The sequence below is a fragment of the Watersipora subatra genome, chromosome 5 (genome assembly GCF_963576615.1).
Source record: "Watersipora subatra chromosome 5, tzWatSuba1.1, whole genome shotgun sequence".
Classification (NCBI taxonomy): domain Eukaryota; kingdom Metazoa; phylum Bryozoa; class Gymnolaemata; order Cheilostomatida; family Watersiporidae; genus Watersipora; species Watersipora subatra.
The window spans coordinates 49,148,795-49,171,600 of record NC_088712.1 but is presented as its reverse complement, the minus strand read 5'-3'; the positions used below and the strand labels follow the sequence as shown (position 1 = coordinate 49,171,600).

Below are 22,806 nucleotides of genomic sequence, written 5' to 3'. Positions count from 1 at the left end.
TTTCAAACTGTATATTACAATATGATTTTACTTTTAACATTGCATTTCAGATATATAATAAACATATTTGATTATTGCTGTTGTTAGTTTAATTACTTACAGTAATTTAGGTCTACAGCTTGAATTAATATTTATTTTAACCAACAAACAACTTTCAAATTGTGTATTACACGGCAGCTTGCCATTTTACTTTTAATATTGCATTTCAATATAATAAGAGATTTAATAAACATATTTCATTATTGCTGTTGTTAGTTAAATTACGTACAGTAGGTTAGGTCTACGGCTTGAATTAATATTTATTTTATTATTGTAAAACATAAGTTTGAGATAGATAAATATTTATTTTATTAATATTTATTTCTATTACATATCGCTGTCAAAACCGTTCTACATTCAACACAACCAACTTTCAAACTGTATATTACAATATGATTACACTATATTACAGTTTGATATATTATAAGCAATAAGCGAGAAACTTACATTGGATGCAGAAATTAATGACAAAAATTTCTTCACCCATATTTTGGCTTGTGCTGAAAGATGTGGAAGAGCTGCGGCTTGTGATAATAGTACTTTTAAAGCAGTTTTTCTTTCAGCAACAAGTGATGGCCTGTGAGCAAACATAGTAGGAATGGCATCCCTTGTCAGTCGACGTGTTCCCATTTAGTCCGTGTAAAACACTTTTTCTTCAGAATGTCTCTATAAGCAAACAGAAAAGAGGATAGACAAGCAAGGGAAACGGTAATATGAATACTACTACTACTAATAGGCCTACTAACAGGGCTAATACTATTACTATTTAACCTAATAACTTTTGTCGTATTTATTACATCGGTTACAATAAGCACACTTAAAACAGAACCCATAGTGTTATCAAGCAGGCTTCAAGTCTTTATCATAGTACAGTTTTAGACAAGCTCAAGTTACCCAAATAAGCTAATTTGCTAATTTTGCCATTGGCTAATTAGTCAACTTAGCCAATTGCAACTACAGTATCTGCTACAGTTTATGAGCAGTTTCTATTACCTGTGAATGGCTGGGCATTTAACTAGTTTATATATAAATCTCAGTGTTTGTCTGTCATTTTTTCATTTGTGTGTTTAGTTATAGCGATTAAGACTCAGAAGCGTAAAACATGCTTTGCACTGGAATTGAACTCAGAAATACCAGACTCTTGGCAGTTGCAACAGTTCTGCGAGTTGAACACTACCTTACACAGTCTTTGCCATACTTGGAATACTTGTGCCCATACTTATACAATGCTTGACAAAATACTATTGTATAATAATAGCAACGCTTCATGCTTCCTCTAGCATGGTCAAAGAACATGCTTGTATGAGAGATCATAGCACAATAATTTTTCCTAATGCTGGCTTAAGCTATAATAACATATCTTAGTATAGTTAGACTCAAACTAGCTTAAGTTACTCTGTTCATCGGACAAAAAAACTTGATCAATTTAAAATATATTATTTTATACCCAAACATTTTTCATCAGCCGTGCAAAGCTGGCGATCAGCCGATAAGGCATAAACATGAACTTGCACAAAAGTTTTGTAAATTTCTGTTATTGGTAAATATTGGTGTGTTTTATAACTTGTGAATTTTTTTTCAAGGGATGTGAATGCTAGGATGTTTCAAGATTAAAATAGAGAAAACTTAATCACAGATAAAACTCTTAAATAAAGATATCAGTTCAATAGCCAACATCAACTATCGCCAATGACAACTAATGATGTCACTTTGTGCATATTTTTGTCTTGAAGGCACACTCCAGGTCAACCCTAACCGAGTTTAATCGAATTTTTTCTTTAAACATCATTGCAGTCAAGTCCACTCAAACGTGAAATGCAAAACCAAAGTATAGACGACAGATCCTTTAAATCATTTAGTTCCTTTAGTCTCTAACTCCTTCCTTATCTATATACACGTACATTAATCTCAGTCATTGTATCTCATCTGTAGATTTGTCTGTCCAGTTTTATAAATAAAGTTTTAATCATTAAAAATCATTTTTGCACTATATTTGTACTCGCAAGTCTACTAAAAGGGGCCACAAAACAGCCATTTTTATCACACCCATTGCTTATACCGTATACTGTATATCATTTTAGCAATCGCACATGTTAAATGTGTACTTTTTATTAATAATCATAAAAGTATGGCCTCAGGTTCCGATGCCCCATGTAATAGGACTTTTCCACTCTATGGAGTGGATTATCATGTTCTCCGTCTTCGCAGTACGCAAAAAAAAGTTTAATCTACTGCCACTATACAATATCATCAATAAATTCTATTAAAATTAAAATATTGCTGTCGATATGCTAATCACATCGGAATAACAACTATGTTGATATGATATTCACTATAATCCCTCTGACGACGCCTGAAAAGAATGCCGAATAAAGGCGAGTTGATACACAAACTGGAGATGAGTCAGTACGCAGCTGCAGGGCCTGACAGATACGCTGACTCAGAGTTATCTAATACGCAGACACCAAGGCCAACCGATACACAGACTTTAAGGTGTGCTGATACAGATTAGAGAGGGAGACGTTACATGAACTCAAGAGACATTGTACGTGTTTTGACACCATGTAATGATGGCGCACACATCTAGCCTAAAACATCTTTGGTGTTCAATCCATGGAACTCACAACTCAACCAACTATGATACGCTGGCTAATACTGCAATGCTGAAATCAAAAACAATGTTAAGAACTAATATTAGCAACTAAATTATTGAGCTGCTAGGTGATTCTGCGCATTCATCCAGTGGCTTTGAAAATAATCGCAGCTTTGATATGCTGGCTGATGTTGCACTGCTTAAATTGTAACAATGATCAGATTTTGTTAGTAAGCTTATGGTTTTTTCAAGAAACCAAGCAAGTTATAGTTAAAAGTGCAGTATAACTGTATGCACCATGACTAACAGCACCAGCCATGGTGCAACATACAATGGCAAAATTGAGGCTTATATAGTAATTCAATAGAAAAACCCACAGCTTAATGGCTATGTAAAGATTTGGCTTAACTATGATAGCAAGAAAATAGTTTAAATGCAAAAACGATGAAACACATGGCTAATTAAAGTGGTAATATAAAAATTAGTACTTTACTAGTTGAATGTCTAGGCACCCAGGGTAATAAAAATCTTTGCACAAAAAATGTATTTCTATTTAACATGTGCAACATTTTCCCTATCAACTTTAAAACTTCATATAATGAGAAAAGTGTTTTGTGTAGCTAGAATAAATTATGAGAAAAATAAATGTGTTTAACTATGACAGCAAGAAAATAGTTTGAATACCAAAACAATAAAATGCATGACTAATTAATGTGGTAATATAAAAACCAGTCTTTTACTAGGTGAATGCTTAGCGGTAACGAAATGGAGAGAAATTTCAGAAAAAATGTAAAAGAAATTCCTACTTAAAAATGCCCAAGCGAAGTTTTTTTAGTAGCAGCTCCTAAGGAATGCTTTGAAAACCAGAAATCAAAATTTGAACTTGAGCTGGTTCAGTTGCACATTTGAAATTAAAATGGCACAATTGAAATCTACAAATTAAAAAAGGTAATAATTATAAAATTTTAAAAAAGATTAAAAACATCAAAAGCGAAAGTTAATTTGTAAACGGTAGTAGCAATAAGAATACACAATATACATACATTTAATTATGAGTGATACCACTTAGAGCGATGGTTAGATGTATTTGTTTTTAGAATTGCTAGCTGAAAGTTCTGAAGTCAAATATAGTGCAAAGTGACTTTATGATGCTAGATTTGAATCATTATGGATGGACGTATACATGACACCCAGGCTTTGAAATATGAAACTTTGAAAGCAATATAGATCCCTATAATATTTTAGCAATGTAGAGACATTGCTAGGTGTTTGCACTTTAGAGCGGTTGTGATTTTACTGATCTGTGTGATTGTACTAAACTTTACTGACTTGGAAATTTAACCTTGAACCGCTACACCACCGGGAAGTCTATAAACAAATGCAAGTAATAAAAAGAAAAGTTCTAAACTAGTTGAATGAATAGCAGCATGACCAGGTTTGCACAGTACAATAAAAAAACATCAACATACAGATTCAAAATATAATATAAAGTTTCATAACTAAAACATTTTGCCTTTTGAAAAATAAGTTTTAGGTTTTAGGCAACAAGAATTATTTTAGTAGCTAAATGCATGATCGGCTGCAAGTAAAGCGGACTGGTTCATTTTGACTGAACAATCTAACTTCACATCCGTCTGCTAAAACCAACTTTGATGCCTCTAAAACTCTAAAACCTACTTGCTACCTTGACGTCGAACTCAGAATCATCATTGTCAATTTCATCAACTTCTGTATTAGAGTTATTTGAAGTAATTTCACAGTGAAAAACTGCAGAGTAAATTTTGATGACATCGCACAGAATCTTGAAGAAATTGTGACAACCTTGAATAATTCTGTAAATAATTTTAATGCATTGACAATAAGAGCAATTTAAACCTCTGAAGAGGATTACAAAAAAATTTGGAACTCAGCTACGTTTAGTGGCTAGACCTTGGGACTAGTTTGTGATTTATGAAGTAGCTATTCTCTTTTTTGATTAAGAAGACAGGACAATTCCACTGACCATCACCATTGAATATTTTGTGAATCATTAAAATCGCAAATAATTTGAGTTTTTGACCCAGATTTTAGGAAAATAATCAGCAACTCTAATTATTCATGTATTTCAATCAACTGGAGTGAACTTAATGAGAAAGCAGCGAGCCAGGGAGCAAACCAGCCAGTGGGCCAGAAAAAAAGGCAGTAGGGATCTGCAGCAAAAAACGACGCCAAAACAAGGGAAGACTAATACAAACCCAAAATAGCTGAATAGCCATGCAGCAGCAAACAGATTGTCGAGAATCGACTCGTCTAGAAGGAAATACACATCAAAAATGATTCACCTGAAAGGGTTGTCAGCCTGGAAGCAATAAAGGTCTAGTAAAGGAGAGTTTATTCACCTCCCTGCTAATAAAAAAGTTCTCACTACACGCATAGTAGACTCAAATTCATTCAAGGTCAGACAAAGACAGTCTGATATTTCCTATTTACACTTGCACCGGTATCAAGAGGTACCAGTATTGTCGTATTCAAAGTTCTGGTGGGTAGCGTCTGGTGGAACAGTAACCTGTTTTATACTCACCCACTTCTATGCAAAGTTTGTTATTACTAATTCTAGATATTCAGGATTTTTGTTTTATTTTTTTCAGTTTGTATTAACTGTATCATTACCAAATCATTTTTTATCGTAATCGCAGCAAAACAACTTAATTTAGCTATTACTTGCTAAATATTTCACTCATACATCTAAACCTTTTTATAGTCTTTTTTTTTATCAGAATTGCACAAAACAGTTTTCTCATGATATGAAGTTTAAAAGTTGTTTGACAGTTTAAACACCTTTACAGTTGGTCTCATTTTTATCTCTTTATTTATTTCAACCACCCAAAACACTTTTCTCACAATATGTAATTTGAAAGTTAAAATGGAAAATGTTGTTATCTGTTAAATACAAATTGATTTTCTGTTCAAAGACACTTTTTTATTACCCGGTAGTACAGCTAGTAGCACTATATAACTGACCAATGCAGACAGAAGTTGTCCTTAAAACATGTACTTAGTGTAGAAGCATGTACTTAGTGTAGAAGCATCTACTTAGTGTATAAGTAGCTAATAAAGAACAAAGTTAAACTAAAACTACTTGATACGTTATCGCTGGAAAAATAATTCAACTAAATATTTTTCAAAACAAAGTGCACTTAGAAAACTGGCTTAAAATTGTCTTCAGTAACGAAAAATGTTTCTTTTTTTGTTAGACCACCTCTGATTGTATGTCGCAAAGCTGTTTACATTCAGGGAAATCATCGCAGGAATTAACAAGTTTTTAAACAAGTTAATTTTTGGATATTTGAAATGTTTCTGAAAGCATCTCTTGAAGCATATTCAAAGAGTTTTCGAACATTTTTCAAATATGCTTAAAACATCTTCTTTTTTTGCGACCCCTCATCTTTTAATCTCATGTTTATTCCAATGCATCAATGAACAGGAAAAAATTATTCTTATTTACTGCTTGCGCAACCTTTATGTAGTTAGCTTAGATTCTATACATAATTTACTGGCCCAAGTAGCTGGGTCAGAGCGAGTATTGTGATCATTACGACTCTAAATCCATAGTGGTCCTAACAGCCTATAAGAAGAGTAATATTGTGTGAGCTCTTGCCACACCATCTGATATGTCAGATCAAATTAGCTCAAGGAACTCCCAAATCTTACTGGTTCATGTATGTTGTATGAATGACAGACATTGCATTAAAAGCTGGTGTGATGAGCCAATGTGCGCTAATCATTTGAGTGTTCTTTTTTAATTGTACATCATTTTAAATAGCATCAGTGTGTGATCTGAACTTATTAAAATATAATGAACTTTTCTTTTCCACGAAAATAGCTTGACTGTAACTGTTAACTATCACCAGCATATGCAATCAAAATGACCAAGAAAAGTATAAATCATGTGATGTTCCATTGTGATGCTTTTGCATTATGCCTAACAATTCAACATTAAGCGATGTGACTTTTTAGTTGTGGGTGAAATATGACAACTTTATTAAAATTCATCAAAATGCTTTTATTTTCCAGTTTTATTTAGTGAACAAGTGAAAAAAAAACAATGAAAACGCTATGTTGTAGATCTTTTGCCATGACTTTTAAGAGCATCCTTATTGCTGCATCGTCAACAGCATGACTGACCCTTTACTATTATTATCTAACACACAATGTAAAGCTTTTATGAGCTGTTCTGTATTTGTTTGTGTGTTGACAGTTTTTATATTAAAGTCTTAGTTGTAAAATAATAAATTTTGATGTCAATGTAGATCACTGTAATGGTTTTTTTACTTAGCAAATATGGTATTTGATACACGATGGTTTACTACAAATGATGATAGGAATAATAATTTTCCTCTGTTTGTAACCAAGAAAATGAAAGTACTAGTTAAGTCTAACAGCCCAAGAAAGCATGATTGACCACTAGTAATTACTAACTATTGACCGATATAGCACTTCCTCTTATTGAGGCTATGTAATTACTCACTACAATGTAGGTGGAGTTACTATTAGCCAGCAGGCTAAATACATGTGTGATGTTGCATCTCGTTTACTCGCTTTACAGTGGTCTTACATCATAGGCTCAATATTAAATTGTGTCCCATATGTTGCAAAGGTATGTTTTTTTTGGTAATAACATGATAATCGCAATACAAAAAGACATCTGTGCAACGTAAATAGCTTGTTCCTGACACGTTTATGTAATAGTAGGCTGCAAGTTATCCAAACAGTAAAATATATGTGTAAATTGCTGAGTCGGTTTTACCACATTCCCAAACTCACATATTTTTACCATAATTCAAAAAGAAAAAGGACTAAATTTAACTTCCTAATTAAATGATTTGAGTAACCAGTTTTATTGGTTTGTATCGGCTACTTTTATCATTTTTATTATCACTTTCATTTGGTCTTTAGTCCATAATTATTAGTGAAGTTACGTAATTTAAGAGGAGCGCTCAATCTCTATGTTCCATGACATTGATTTTGACCCATTTTACCTGATAGCAATATCTACTATTCATAGGAAAAAATTACTGTGATTAAAAATAAAGCAAAAATGACTTATTATCTTAACTGCTGCTTGAGTCCTTTCGTAATAAACTGTGAGTGCTATTTAAGCGATCGAACTTTATTAAATAAATGATGGTCTTCAAAGGACTACAGAGTGAACTCAACAGCAATCCCGATTTCGATGGCCGATGGAAAGGCGAGATGACTGATTGGCTATACATGTACATTAAAAAGGCAGGTAAATACGCAGGTAAATATTGGGGTGAAATTACATTATTATGCTATGCAATAGCATATCTTTAATATAACAGTTTGTGAAACGTGTTTGGAGGTATTGATAGCCTATTTTACGCGCTTGTTTGTCGACTGGAAGCAATTATAAAGGTACCATTATTTTTCATTAATATCGGCTTATCAAGAAGCTAAGGTTGCGCATTGAGAAAGTGATTTGTTCTTCTGTTTCTTTAGGAAAAGCGAAGGGCAGTAAAGGAAAAGGTTGTAGCTGCGAGTTTGCTCACATTTTCTTGAAATTGTTATAGAAACAGGCCGCTGTTTCACGCTAGCATAAAAGTTGACTTTGCTACAGAGAGGTTTTGCTACATGTAAACAGTGACACAAGTTTTTCAAATCTTTTTATCTATTTTCATTGTTTGAGACTGTTGACGATAGGTTTAACTGTTTGGCGTAAAAACATTTTGGTGGCAAATATTAGTTTGTTAGAATATATATTGCTGTCGTTTTGGTCTGCACATGGTCTATTATTTTTGCACAGCCCTTTGTACTGTTGCACTTACATACAACTACTAATCACAAGTATTACTGAGTTATTGATCAAAATATTTAGTGCACTATTACAGTCATATTTATATAATAAAACTTGATTAGATCAGCCAACTTGTAATAGATCCCACATTTTAGTGTTTGCAAGTTCAGTAACCCACTATACTAGTGAGAAGCGCACATGAAATTTACTAAAAAGATGTACACTGTATATATAGAAAGAACTTATGGGATTGAAAGTGATATAGAAAAGACAATAGACGTCATTTACCAAGGTTTATGGACATTTTTATGCAATTGACAATTGTTCCTACATTGGTACCAACAGTCAGATCAGCAGTGACGGTTGGTTTTGTTGTTGTTGGTTGAGCCGTCAATGTTATGATTACAACTTCTTTCCATGTCACATTCCAAGTGATGGTGATTAAACCCGCGACTACAAGCAGTTTGCTGAGAGCAATCTAATATCATCGCATCACTCCCATCGCATTAATTTCATATTCAAATTAAAATTGGTTCAAATTGGCAGTTTGTATGGGCTGAAACATGTTATGACCTTAATTCATTAGAAGCTATATCTAATTAAGATTTCAAGCTATCTTTAGTGATGCTGATGTGTAGCAAAAAGGAGGTTCCTGGTTTGTATATAAAAAAATTTCTTTTCAAGGGCACAAACTTTGTTGTTATTGTTAGTAACTTTCGAGAGTGAAAGGCTGCAAATTTGTACCGGTCTGACACTGTTGCTAGTATGCAAATATGAAGTTCACTGCAAAGCTTGTTTTGCTTATACGTTTTCGTTTAACTGTCAAATAATCTTGTGGTTTAATCGTTCGTGTCCATAAGTTTTTATATATTTCTTTTAAAGGTTTACTTGCAACAAAATTTGCATTACAGCTATTTGGTATTAAAAAGTTCACCATGTTTTACTCTGCTGCGTTGTAGCTGAAAGATATGTGGAAATGTGATTACAAGCTCCTAAAAGCTCATAAATGAACATTTCATCGCAGCCACCACGATAACTTTGTAGTTTGAAATCTCTTTATTTTGATGACATATTCAAACAATGTGGTAATTGTTTTGACACATGATGTTATTACGTGAAATTAAAGGCCAATAAATAGCTTAACATTAAACATTTTGTAGCACTAGATTATGGCAGACACTTCGGGTTCTACCGGAAAGCCTGGATCAAATATAGATGATTGCTACTTTGCAGTTGCATTCCAGCCTGGTCTAATCGTCTAGTCATAATCTGATCATGTGACCCGTACTTCCTGCCAAATAGTGCAACTTCTGCAACATTTCCCAACTAACACAGGTAGCAACAGGCTTTTCATGTTTATCAGAGGATGATATGCACTCTTTCGAGCTAAGGTTATATTATTAAATTAATTTTCTACGGTAGGTTTTGAGATGTCAATGCACAAAGTAACAGCATTACGATGATGATGAAATAAATGCATAAAGACAATCCTTCATTTTTTCGTGACATCATTTTATTGTTGTCGCCCATCTTGATAGACAATTTAATTGTTAAAAACGCAAAGGTTTTGGAATGAATTTTTGAAAATGTTGATTTTTTGCAATGTTTTTGTTATAATATCAAAACAACACTAAGAAGTACTATTAAATATAAGAATAACCATTACCTTTTACAATTATGGTGGCTTTTTCGTAAAAGAGCGCATGTGCAAACAGCTTGATGTCGTCCAAAAAATGATGGATAGACATAGTTTTATTGAATGCATAAAGTATATTTGTAAAATTATTTCGATGAATGAGGTTGCATGAAAGTGTAAACAGAAGCCAACTTGGAAAAGGATTCCAATTGTGGTAGACGCCGGGCCATGACGTTTCATTTCTTATATTATTGTATGTGTTGTCCTTTTTATTTTATCATTGTTTTTTTCATTGTGCTGTCACTTGTCATAATTCACGTTGTTGTCTTATTTTATTGTATGTCATTTTTATTATTTTGCTGTTTTACTCGTAATGCTATCACTTATCGTCACTTAAATTGTTGTCATACCAATGCACTTGCAATCTTGTTTATTCACCTTGTTAGCCGGTATTCTTACCGTTTGCTCTTAGCTGGAACGGGTGATGCTATTATATATAAAGAAGCGCGGTCACTTAGTTGAGCAGAGCAAAAGACCATATACTCCTTGGCTAGTGGATACTGGAATTCCTTCTCTAATAAAAAATTGAATAAAACCACCTGCAATTTATTTTTGTATGAACTAGTCTAGATCGTGCCAAGTGAAGGCCGACAATTTCCTTTACACAATCTATGGTGTTTTTCATGATGGATGCAATTAACTGTTCCTTTTTGAGCTTTCAAGAGCTTTTAATCACATTTCCACATATTTTGCATCTACAACACAGCAGAGTAAGATGTGGTGAATCTTTTGATACCAAATAATGGTAATGAGATTTTTGTTTTAAGTCAACCTTTAAGAAGCAGAAGTACTAGATATGGTGAAGGTTGGAGATAAATGTAGTAAAAGTATGCAATTTGATACTTTTTTTAAATTCTCTTCCATTAATAAGATTATACCTATTAATGCCCAGACTACCAAACTAAAACATGTAATAACTTTACTTTGTTAATAATAATTTTTAGCAAACTATTTAAGCTCCTATAAGTAAGGATGATGTGCAGCAAAAGAGAGATTCCTAGTCTATATTTATTACTCTTTCTTGTTCAGAGCACAAACTCTTCATTGTCAGTACCTTGAAATTACATATTTACTTGTGGTCAGTCAGAGGTAGTTCAAGATTAGTTTTACTAAACTAAAACACGTAATGACATAGGTTTATTAGGGATAAATTTAAGCGAACAATTAAAGCTCCTTGAGATTCGTTGGTTTTTACCAGAATGCAATTTTATGGTGAGTAATTATTTGTTATCGATGTTCACCAACGTACAGCAGCAATAAGTTGGTATTTTGTTGCAATTGAAACATATTCAGAACGAATACTGAATTATGTTACATATTAGCTGTGCAGTCACGCTTTCTTTTAGCTGTGCTATAATCACAAAATTGTTTAATAACCCATAGCTATGAGCTTGCTAACTAAGCCAGTTCCTTTATGTGCTTCATACATGTCAGCTGTGTTTTCTGTGATACAATACTTCTCGTGATAATACAATACAACAACTGGTGTCAGGAACGAACATTGTGGACTCACAGCCAGCATTTTTCTATTGTCTTGCTATGGATCCTAACATAAAAGCTTTGATCGATGCTATGCAGAAACAGCAACAACAGTTCTAGCAACAAAACGCTGATCTACAGAAGCAGTTTATCTCTTTGTTTGAAGCTACCAAGAGTGATAGTGCTGCATCAATACCCGTAGCTGTTGCCATACCCAAGTTTGAAGCATACGACAGGGGTAAAGAAAAATGGAACCAGAACCTTCAACGTTTTAATCAGCACTTTAATGTGTATCGGGTGGCAGATGACAGTCAGAAACGAGCATGTTTACTATCTTGGGTAGGAGCTGAAACATGCAACTTGTTGTCAAACTTATTTGGCGCAGAGGCTATTACAAGCAAGTCATTTACTGAGTTGTCGGAGAAACTTAATGAACACTTTGCAGATACCATACATGTTCAGGCAGCAAGATTTGAATTTTGTCAATGTAAGAAGAAGACTGGTCAGTCCTATGTTGATTGGACTGCAGAACTTCGTGGACTGGCACGGCACTGTGCTTTCACGTTCAAACGCAAAGGCTGTGGCACTAGCTATGTTGATGAACAAATTCGTGACATAATCATTAAAGAGCCGCCACATGCTGATGTACGTCGCCAGTGTCTACTTGATGCTGATCCCTCTCTTAATGATGTTCTTAAGAAGGCTGCAGTATTCATCAAAACAACAGAGACTGATAAAATTCTCAAGGGGGAGACAACTTCTCCAGCTATTGAAGACACAGTAAACAAAATGTTAGGTCAGTACAAACAAAGATCACGCCGAGGTCAACAAACCAACGGAAAGAAACAAGCTAATGCACAGAACATAGGTATGTTGAAATCTTGCCCTAGCTGTTACATTAAACATGACAGAAAAAAATGTCCTTGCAAAACATTTGTCTGCAGGAAATGTGAGGTCAAAGGTCACATTGAGGATGTCTGTATGGCTAAGATAGCAGCACAAAATCAGACAGAACAGTCTGCTAGGACAGTTGAAAACTCTGTGTTAAGTGTGCTCACTGATGCAAGTGAACCTTACAATTCAGTACATGCAGTTTCAGATAACCTTTTCTAACGAGTCAATAGAAAGGTTTGGATCAAAACTGTTTCTCAATGGTCATGATGCAATGTTTCAATGGGACACAGGGGCTACTTGCTCTATAGTTGATTTGCAAGGCTACCAAAGTTTTGGATCACCCCCCCCCCTCTTACCTGTCAGTACCCATCTTAAAGCATATGGGCAGAGTGAGTTACAGATTAAAGGACAATGTTCAGTTAGTGTGAAAGTAGGAGATGTGGAAAAACAAAATCTCAAACTTCTTGTTGAAAACACAACACAAGGGTCAAACCTTTTTGGTCTAGATTAAAGTGACGAATTCGGTCTCTCACAGCAGGGACTAGCTATATTGACACAGGGTAGTTGTGATTTTACCTGTACCGTCACATGAAGTAACCCTATTGGATTAAGGGACAAAATCGCTGCCCTTTCTTCTAAGTACTCTGATGTCTTTAAGGCAGGTCTTGGTCAATGTAAAAAGCTAAAAGTACCAGTACGCTTGAAACCAGGAAGCACACCAAGTTTTTCTAAACCTCGTGTAGTACCATTCTCTAGACGCCAAGCGGTAAAAGAAGAGCTAGATCAATTAGTTAAAGCTGGTGTTCTGGAACATGTGGACTTTAGTGATTATGCTGCTCCAATAGTAGCAGTTTCCAAACCAAATGGAAGAGTGTGTATATGTGGTGATTTCAAGATGTTGAACCAACAAATATCAATTGATCAACACCCATTACTACGCCTTGAAGAGTTGCTAGAGAAGTTGAGAGGCGGGGTACACTTTTCCAAAATAGACTTGGCAGATGCCTACTTGCAACTAGAGTCAGATGATAATGCAAAGAAGTTGTGTGTCATCAACACTCAATGTGGTTTGTTTCGCTACAACAGGATGTGTTTTGGATTGGCATCCATCCTTTCACAGTTTCAGCGGTGCATGGACTTAATGATTGCTGACTTACCTGAAGTTGCAGCATACTTTGATGATCTGATTGTCACTGGTAGCAGTGAGAGTTAGCACTGGTCTAATCTCGACAAACTCTTAGCTAGACTACAGGAGTACGGGCTCCGCATACAGAGAGAGAAATGCGAGTTCTTTAAGAATGCTGTTGAATACCTAGGTCACATAATAGACAAGAACGGCAAGACTCTCTTGACCTCTGCAGTAGAGGCTATTGAACAGCTTCCACGACCACAGAACTTAATGTACAACAGCTACAGGCGTTTTTGGACAAGATCAACTACTATGGCTCATACATTGCTGACCTGTCTAGCAAAGCAGCCCCCTCCACAAGTTTCTTCGTGAAAATGTCGAGTTTTACTGGACTGACCAGTGTGACAAGGCCTTCCATGTTTTTAAAGAAAGTGTCATCAAGGCTACCAAACTTACCCATTTTGACCAGAGTAAACCGCTGGTTCTAGCAACAGACGCATCTAACTATAGAATTGGGGCAGTACTCCTACATTACAAAAGAAAAATGGAGCTGAAAGACCACTAGCACATGCATCAAAGACATTGAGCGCGCACCAAAAGAATTACTCACAGATAGAGAAAGAAGCGCTTTCTATCATCTATGGAGTGACTAAGTTTCGAAAGTATCTATAAGGGAGACGTTTTACGCTCATTACTGATCATAAACCCCTGGTTGCCATGTTTTTACCAGAAAAAAATATCCCCGTTTTAACAGCTCAGCGACTGCAGAAATGGGCCCTCACACTGATGGCTTATCAGTATGACATCAGGTACAAACCTACAGCACAGCACGGCAATGCAGATGGCTTGTCCAGGTTACCTATAGGGGCAGACCCAAAGTTTGACCATGATGAAGAGAAGGAGAGCATTGAGGTCTCACACACTATACAAGAAGAGCTTGATAATGGTCCCCTTGACGATGAGTCTGTTAAACAAGAAAACCATGAAAGACACCTCACTACAGATAGTGAAAGAGTGGATACTGAGTGGCCTTTGGACCAATAAGCTTACAGCTAACTATGAACATTTGCGGCCAGATTGGAATATAAGGGAGTCTCTTTTTGTTCATGGAGAGGCTGTGCTTTTGCAACGTGATGACACTACCAGAGTTGTCATTCCACAGGCTCTGAGGAGAAAAGTGTTAGACTTGCTGCATACATCACACTGGGGTGTAGAAAAAGTAAAACAGCTTGCTCGTCGATACGTATGGTGGCCTAGCATCAATGCAGGCATAGAACAGCTAATCAAAGCTTGTGAACCTTGCCAAATCTGTGCTAATGACCCAGCCAAGACTTACCAAAGTTGGCCGTCTACCCAACTACCATAGGAACGAATTCATTTGGATTATGCAGGACCTTTTAAAAGACAGATGTGGTTGGTTTGTGTGGATGCACATTCCCGATATCCGTACGTTGCTATGCTAGATGTAGGAAAAACTACTTCTAAGGACACAATTGACGTGCTATGACAGATCTTTGTACATGAAAGTCTTCCTCGGACTATTGTTACGGATAACAGCCCACATTTGTGTCAAATGAATTTGACCAGTTCTGCACCATGCATGGCATTAAACATATAACATCACCCCATTCCATCCTGCATCGAATGGAGAAGCGGAGAGATTTGTCCAGACTCTTAAGCAATCTGTAGAGAAGAATTGTGCAGGAGGGGAGAAAGTGAAGACTGACCTACAACCGTTATTAACCACTTAAAGGTGTTTGCCTCATTCCTCTTTGAACTGGAAATCACCTGCTAAATTTCTACATGGACAACAGCCGAGAAATACTCTGGCCTTACTAAAACCAACTCGGAACAAGAAAACTCTTTCACCAGGTCAAGAATTATCTACACCATCACGGTGTGAAGTAGACTCTTCGGTATATGCAAGGAACTATAGCTCTGGATTTAAGTGGATACCTGGAACGATAATTAAAAAGCTGGGTAACATACTGCATGATGTGCGAACAGACCGTGGTGTATGGAGACAAGGTGCCAATCAGCTACAAGCTAGACTTCAAGTTAATGATACATCGACCAATGACAATATCATCACAGCTTCAAGTGATCTTAACATCCAACCTACCCAATCTGTACCTGATGAAAGGCCAGTACAAAGTCCCAGATATCCTACTCGTAATAGAAGACGACCTGATTACTTTGACAGTTCTAAATTCTAGCAAAGTCATGACTAACCATAAACTCAGAATAGTGAGGGAGATGTGTTACATATTAGCTGTGCAGTCACGCTTTCTTTTAGCTGTGCTATAATCACATAATTGTCTAATAACCCATAGCTATGAGCTTGCTAACTAAGCCAGTTCCTTTATGTGCTTCATACATGTCAGCTGTGTTTTCTGTGATACAATACTTCTCGTGATAATACAATACAACAAATTGTTCATAAATTTAATAATAGCACTCCCCTCGACATGGTGAATCTTCTGAAACTAAATAACGGCAATGTAAATTTTAGTGCAAGTCAACCTTTACGAAGCAAAACTACTAAATATGGTAACAGTTTGAGATACATGTAGTGAAAGTGTGTCATTTTATACTACTCAAACTTCTCATCCATTACAGTAATACTTCAACTTACGAGTGCTCCAACGTACGAGAAACTTGAGATAAGAGCCAGCTTTCAAGCAAGTTTTAGCACTAACATACGAGCCATGTTTGAGATACGAGCACTTGAGTCAGTTGCCAAGTATGCCGGAGGTGTTTTATGAGAACAGCATCACTCTGTATTTTTCAACTGCTCAGGTTATACTGTTGTACCGTATTTTTTGTGCACGATTTTCTGTGCAGAATTATGTGAATTAAAAGTACTGTGCGTAGACCGAAAGTTTGCCAGTAAAATGAAAGATAATACAAAGAAAAAGCAAATGATAACAGTCGATATTAAACGGAAAAATATTGAAAAATATGCGAAATGTGTATGCGTGATTCAGCTAGCTCGGCAATATGACAGAAATACATTCATAATATCAAACAGAAGGATTACATTCAAGGCATTTAGTTTGCAAAAGGACTAACCATAGTTTCTAAACGGTGCAGCGATCTTCACGACCGCTGATGGCATTGGACAAACAATTGGCCGGTGACAGCGTAACTGAAACGATGCTATGTGAAAAGGCCGGCGCTATCTATCCAAACTGTTTTTTAATAGACATTCGGACAAGCTGGCTAGTGATCGTGCATTAACCATTTGTGACGACACTTGTGTTCGTCCTTATCTCAACATGTTGCAAGGGCGACAAAGGCAAACGTCGTTAGATAGGTTTATCTTAAAACGGCCGGCTAGTCGTGAAAGCAAAAAAAAGGAAAGATTTCTCGCTAACCAGCAAGAAACTTTAAACTATGAACGCCGAAGAAATTTTAATTACGTTCAGTTGAAAATGAAAGTTCGCTTTTAGGTTTGCTTCTAAGTTTGTCTTTTAACACTTTGATAAAATCCAAATTTAACAAAGTCAACTGTTGTAACGAAGGATAACTTATATCTCCCTCCCTGGCAAACGCGAGTGTTAACTGCTATTGTATGTATTTAACTTTACATTTTAATTAATCACATTTCCTTGCATCATTTTTTATTTGTTGCTTTTTGAAAGCATGTAGTACGTAAGGAGAATAACCAACATGTTCTTTCTGTTACAATATCTTGTTTTGAGTGTTTTATTTGCTTATTTTAGAGTATGGAAACCAATCAATATATATTTAATTATTCTATATATAAATAAATTTCACCAACATGCGAGTAAATTGACATACGAGCTCAGTCTCGGAACGCATTAAGCTCGTAAGTTGAAGTATGACTGTAGTAAGATCTTACCTAGTAATACCCAGACTACTAAACTAAAATATGTAATGACCTTAGTTTATTAAAAATAACATAGAAAACAATTAAAGCTCATATAAGTGATGATGATGAGCAGTAAAAAAGAGATTCCTAGTCTATATTTATTACTCTTTCTTTTTCAGATCACAAACTCTTCATTGTCATTAAATTTTAGTTACATATATACTTGTGGTAAGTCAGAAGATGCTCTGAATTTTTTTACATGTATGTTCAAAACAAATTCCTACACTAGATTTACCAAAACAATCCTTGAACATGCACATTATGAGCAATTTGGTGATAGAGGTGCACAGATAGCAAGTGAAGGTCTAGCAATCTGTTTTCATTACTCTTATTTTTTCAGATTTCTGAGTTTCTGATCAGATAGATTAAGGTACATTCATACTAAAGGCAAAAGCAAAAGATTCACACTTGAGACCGATTGAGACTGGCTTACCTTGAGTTAGACCTGCTTTTCATATTAAAAAAACTACAGATTACATGTGGAGCTCTCATTGTATTTGTTCATAACTCTTCCTTCATGTGAGCATTTTTAACGTCGCGGAGCATGACTTTTATTATAGTAAAACTTTTTCGGCAAAACTAGAAGGCATTTTGATTGACGTAGCTGGTAGCAAGTTGGTATCACAAGTATAATACCACAAGTTTTAGTTCGGGACATGGAAATTTTAAATGATGCATTTTTATTACTCGCCAATGACCACAGCTTTTATGGCAGCAATTCATAGGCATGTTTATTAAGGATCATTGTTGATACTGTCCTTAATGCGTGTAAAATCGCATTTCTGAGTTTCCAATCAGATAGATCTTTGCACATGTATATAAAAAATGAAAGTTCTAAGACTGCCGTCTAAGACCAAAATTCCGTTGAGTGAGCATCTCTTTTACATTAAATGAATTGTAGATAATGCATGGAGTTTGAGTGGTTCCCTCTTATTAATAGCTCTTCCCTTGTGTGAAAATATTTTAATATCATGGAACACCGTCTTTATTATAGTAGAGATTCTACTGCAATTCCAGAAAATTGTTGGATAAGAGCAGGTAGTAGTCATGCCTAACAGTCGAGCGCTACCAAGTTTATACCAAGCTAGATGCCTTGAGTTGGAGCTCTGCACATATATGTTGCAATCCTTTATAAAACACTTGTATTACAAGCCACAATGTTTCTCCAGGACAATGGCGGTAAGCAAGATTTCAAGACAATCAGTGTTTTATAAATAACTTTAAAAATCCATTTTTGACATAACTTCATGTATCTGATACATCTGCCATAAGGCTCAATAGTGCCTGAACACTGTTACTTTGTTTGACAAAACTTAGGGACAAAAAAAAGGCAAGTAATACTGTGGTGAACGCCGGGCCATGACATTGTAATTCGTGTAGATATTTTTATGTTATATTTTGCATGCTGTGTTGTTCGTTTTATTATACCGTTATAAATTTGTCCATATATTATATCGTTATTATGTCGCCGTTTATCACTGTATTATAACCATGCCAATGAGTTAGCGATTCTGTTTATTACTAATGTTATACCTTTTTTTCCTGGTTCCGTTAGACGAAACCGGCGAGTTTATTGTACATAAAGGAGCGTGCTTTCTCAGTTGGGCAGAGCGAATAGCTGCACACTCCTTTGCTAGTGGGACTCTTTCCATAATAAAAACTGGAACGAAATAACACGCATTTTATTTCTTTATGAAATAGTCTAGTTCATGCCAAGTAAAGGCTGACAAATTCCTTTACAATACTAGTTAACTGTTCTACTCTGTCTCACGGCTTTCTCGGCGTTTTGTTGGCCGGTCTTAATTTTGATTTAAAAAAGCTTGTCAAAGTTTTAATAGCGATTTTAGGCCAAATTAATTGGTCTATTTATGTATAATCCGATCAGATGGGTATAAGGTTTAAGATATTGCCTACAAGTTTCAAAAACTTGGTAACATATTTAAATAGTTTTATATGCGTTTTGTATCAATATTATACTTAAAAGACTACATTGAAAATCGTTAAATTTGTGGCTGAGATTTCGGTACAAGGGTTTGAGACAGCTGTTTATGAATAATTTTTCTGAGTTGTGTGCACATGTGCATTTATCATAAAGCTCTCGAACAATCACTTCACTCGTGTTTTGTCGTGGGAAGATTTTGATTATCTGGATATTTGGCATGCTGCAGTCTAAATATAAAAACAAATTAAGCAAAAGAAACAAATATAATGGAATGTTAAATGAATGTTTGTGTATTTTTGATGACTCCGACGTAAAAGACGTGTACTTGGTCTAGATTCAGTCACACATCTCTGTTTCTCTGCTGTCCTGAAGTTGTAAAATCATATAAAGTCTAACTAAGTAAATAAATATTGAATATTTTTATTTCAGGCTAGTGGTTTTACAGCTTAGCGCGTTTTGCAAGTTTATTGCAGAATAATTCAACTTGCTAGCAGTTTAAACTGTTCCAAACTTTGCTGTGTCAGGTCATGTTATCAGATAAAATGCCTATTCATGGAGTTACATAAAAATTTAAAAGTTATTACATGCACATAGAACTAGTTTGATATTAAAATATCAAAAGGTGTTAACTTGCTATGTAAGGGTAGGCTCTTAGATTGTTATTCATTAGCCAAGACAGATAGGATTGAGGTGAATAGTAGATCACTTTATTGAATGAAGACCAAAAAATAGAATGAATTTTTTTTCTTAGATTGCCATTGACAGGCGTGACAAACAAACAAGAAAAAACAATAACAACATTTAAATTTATGGAAACTTTTTGACATCATTTGTTGCTTTCTTGACTGATCACAGGATGAATTTCGCTCTAAAACAAATAAAGTGGAAGCGAAGCTTAAATCACATTTGGGTTTTCATACCAACTAAAGTATGTAATTGAAAGTTTGGTTTAACCATTGCTCGTATATGTTACCAGATTTTTCAAAATGGCAAAAAACCTTTATACCAATAAACTTTGGCTGAGAAACCACTATATTCACTTTTATCATATCACGATAAATTTCACGTGACACTATAAATTCAAAAGAAAAACTTATTTCTGCAAACTATTTTGACATCAGCATTCCCACACTAACATATAATATTGTATGTAAAAAGTGGACAGCTTGAACCTTTAAAAGAATCTGATAAAATATATTAAACCCACACCGCCAATATTTTCGTCAGATTGATTTTAGCCTTATTTTCATGTAAACTTCCGTCGGTGGCTGCAATCTGCAGTTGAAATATGCTGGCTAAGAACAATGAGATGAAAAACAAAACTACCGTAGAACAGCAGACTTTCAAAAGATGTTAGCAATTACATATATCTCAAAAATGCTTTGAAGAGCTTCAATAAACTGCATGCTTTATCAAAGATTTTGTAGGCTGCAATGCAAGGAGAGGTAGGAGTAGGATATATTGCAGTCTATCATGGCTCATGTATAAACGGGCTGTGACCATGATCGAGTCATGAAATGAACCTGACAGGTCTTCATGTTTCTAACTACGAGGTGTTATGGAAGACAAGTTTTAAATAATTGTAGTCATAAGAAATCCTAAAGAAGCCAAAGATGCATTCAGAGGAATTGACAAGTTTAGCATCTAAATTACTTACTTGTTTATAACAAGAGAAATCTGTTTACAGTCAAACTAAGCACCTGTTGGTTTTGTATGAGGCTCTGAAGCTCTACAAAAATAATACCAACTTTGCAAGCATTGCCCTTGTAACATAAAACACAACAAAAAATATACCAGCTGAATGCTAAAACTGAATCATGTTGAGCCTGTTGTTGCTGATTTTAATATTTTTACCAAAGCAAAGAGTTGCTTCTATCATCAAGCGTAGACAAAAACAAAATGACTACGGTATTGCTTATCTTGATTTGAAAAATCAAGTAATCACTTTTAAAGAAAAAGAGCAAATAGCACTTTACAGTACAGTATGTGCCAAGTAACCCATTCAGGATGTTGCAATTCACACTAAACCTGAATTATCCTGTATATTATGAAACGATCAGAGTCAGAAGTTGATGACCTCCTGTATGTGATGATTAATGATGTTATTTATGAGTGCACAGAGATGTACCGGCAAATTTTGAATAAAGCAAAGCTGACAATTATTTTGAAGGTATGAAAACTACAGTGCATGCAACAAACCAATAGAATTAAAAATAAAATAATAAAATGACGTGGGAGATTTTATGACATACTGTAGTTAATTATTTATTAACCAGCAATTCACTTGATCTGGCAGTTGAGGGCGCCGAGGGAAGTCATCAGATGCTCCGATAAAGCACAGATAATAGATATCTACGCAACCGTTAAAAATTAACAGGAGCTGACAGATAGAGGTGTTTAGACAGGCGGATGAACACGACTCTTATTATAGTAAACTGATTGTGCTTAGTATTCACTGTTGTCTTACTTGGTTTGTCAATATGTTTACCAATGTCTGTTGATCAGTTTACTAGCTGGTCAGTTCTTTACACTTAGTGATTTCCACCATATATATATATATATATATATATATATATATATATATATATATATATATATATATATATATATAGATATATATATATAGATATATATATATATAGATATATATATATAGATATATATATATATATATATATAGATATATATATATATATGTTAAACAAGAAACATAATAATATTTGGTATAACAGATATAGAGTGGATACAGACCCTTGTGTAGTTTTTCCAGCAACTCCAGTACCAGTACTTTGACCTTCCATGGTACCTATTGTGTACATAGTTCAATGAGATCAACATAAATGATTAGAGAACAGCTAAAGAGGATATTAGTTTCCATGCAAAATGATAAGCAAAGAGAGAAGTCCCTTTTTTCTGTAATTGGGAAAATTTATTACATAATAAGTAGTAATATTAGCACATAATACATAATATGCAATACATAGGTTAATAAAAAAAGATTTTTTGCCTAATAATTCTATCTTTAATGTTTCTGCTGCATGCCCAATTTAAAAAGATTCTAACTTCAAAAGCTGAAAATAATTCATGGTTCACCTTCTGCTTCGTACCAAATACTGTAAAGAAACTGATCGAGTTCATTTACTTACTTGCAAAGAATCAAACTACTAAAATAGAAGGCAATAAGAGTATACATTTGTGCAACAAATATTTGTAAAGATACCACAAACACGTCATCAAAATCTAATGAACTGCGAAGTGTGAGACTTCCAGGTGCTCTGCACAGTCTGCAAGTGTCGAACATGTCCTGCATTGTCTTGGTCACTCTTGATCAGCTGGCTTCGCTAA

At 34.9% G+C, this 22,806-nt stretch overlaps 1 protein-coding gene across 1 annotated transcript; it reads left to right on the top strand.

Annotated features, from left to right (window-relative positions):
- Positions 1 to 14,940: 14,940 nt before the first annotated feature.
- On the top strand, positions 14,941 to 15,840 carry LOC137397439 (uncharacterized). Its single transcript, XM_068083728.1, has 2 exons — positions 14,941 to 15,041; positions 15,378 to 15,840. The coding sequence occupies exons 1-2, from the start codon at positions 14,941 to 14,943 to the stop codon at positions 15,838 to 15,840; spliced, it is 564 nt and encodes a 187-aa protein (XP_067939829.1).
- Positions 15,841 to 22,806: the final 6,966 nt, after the last annotated feature.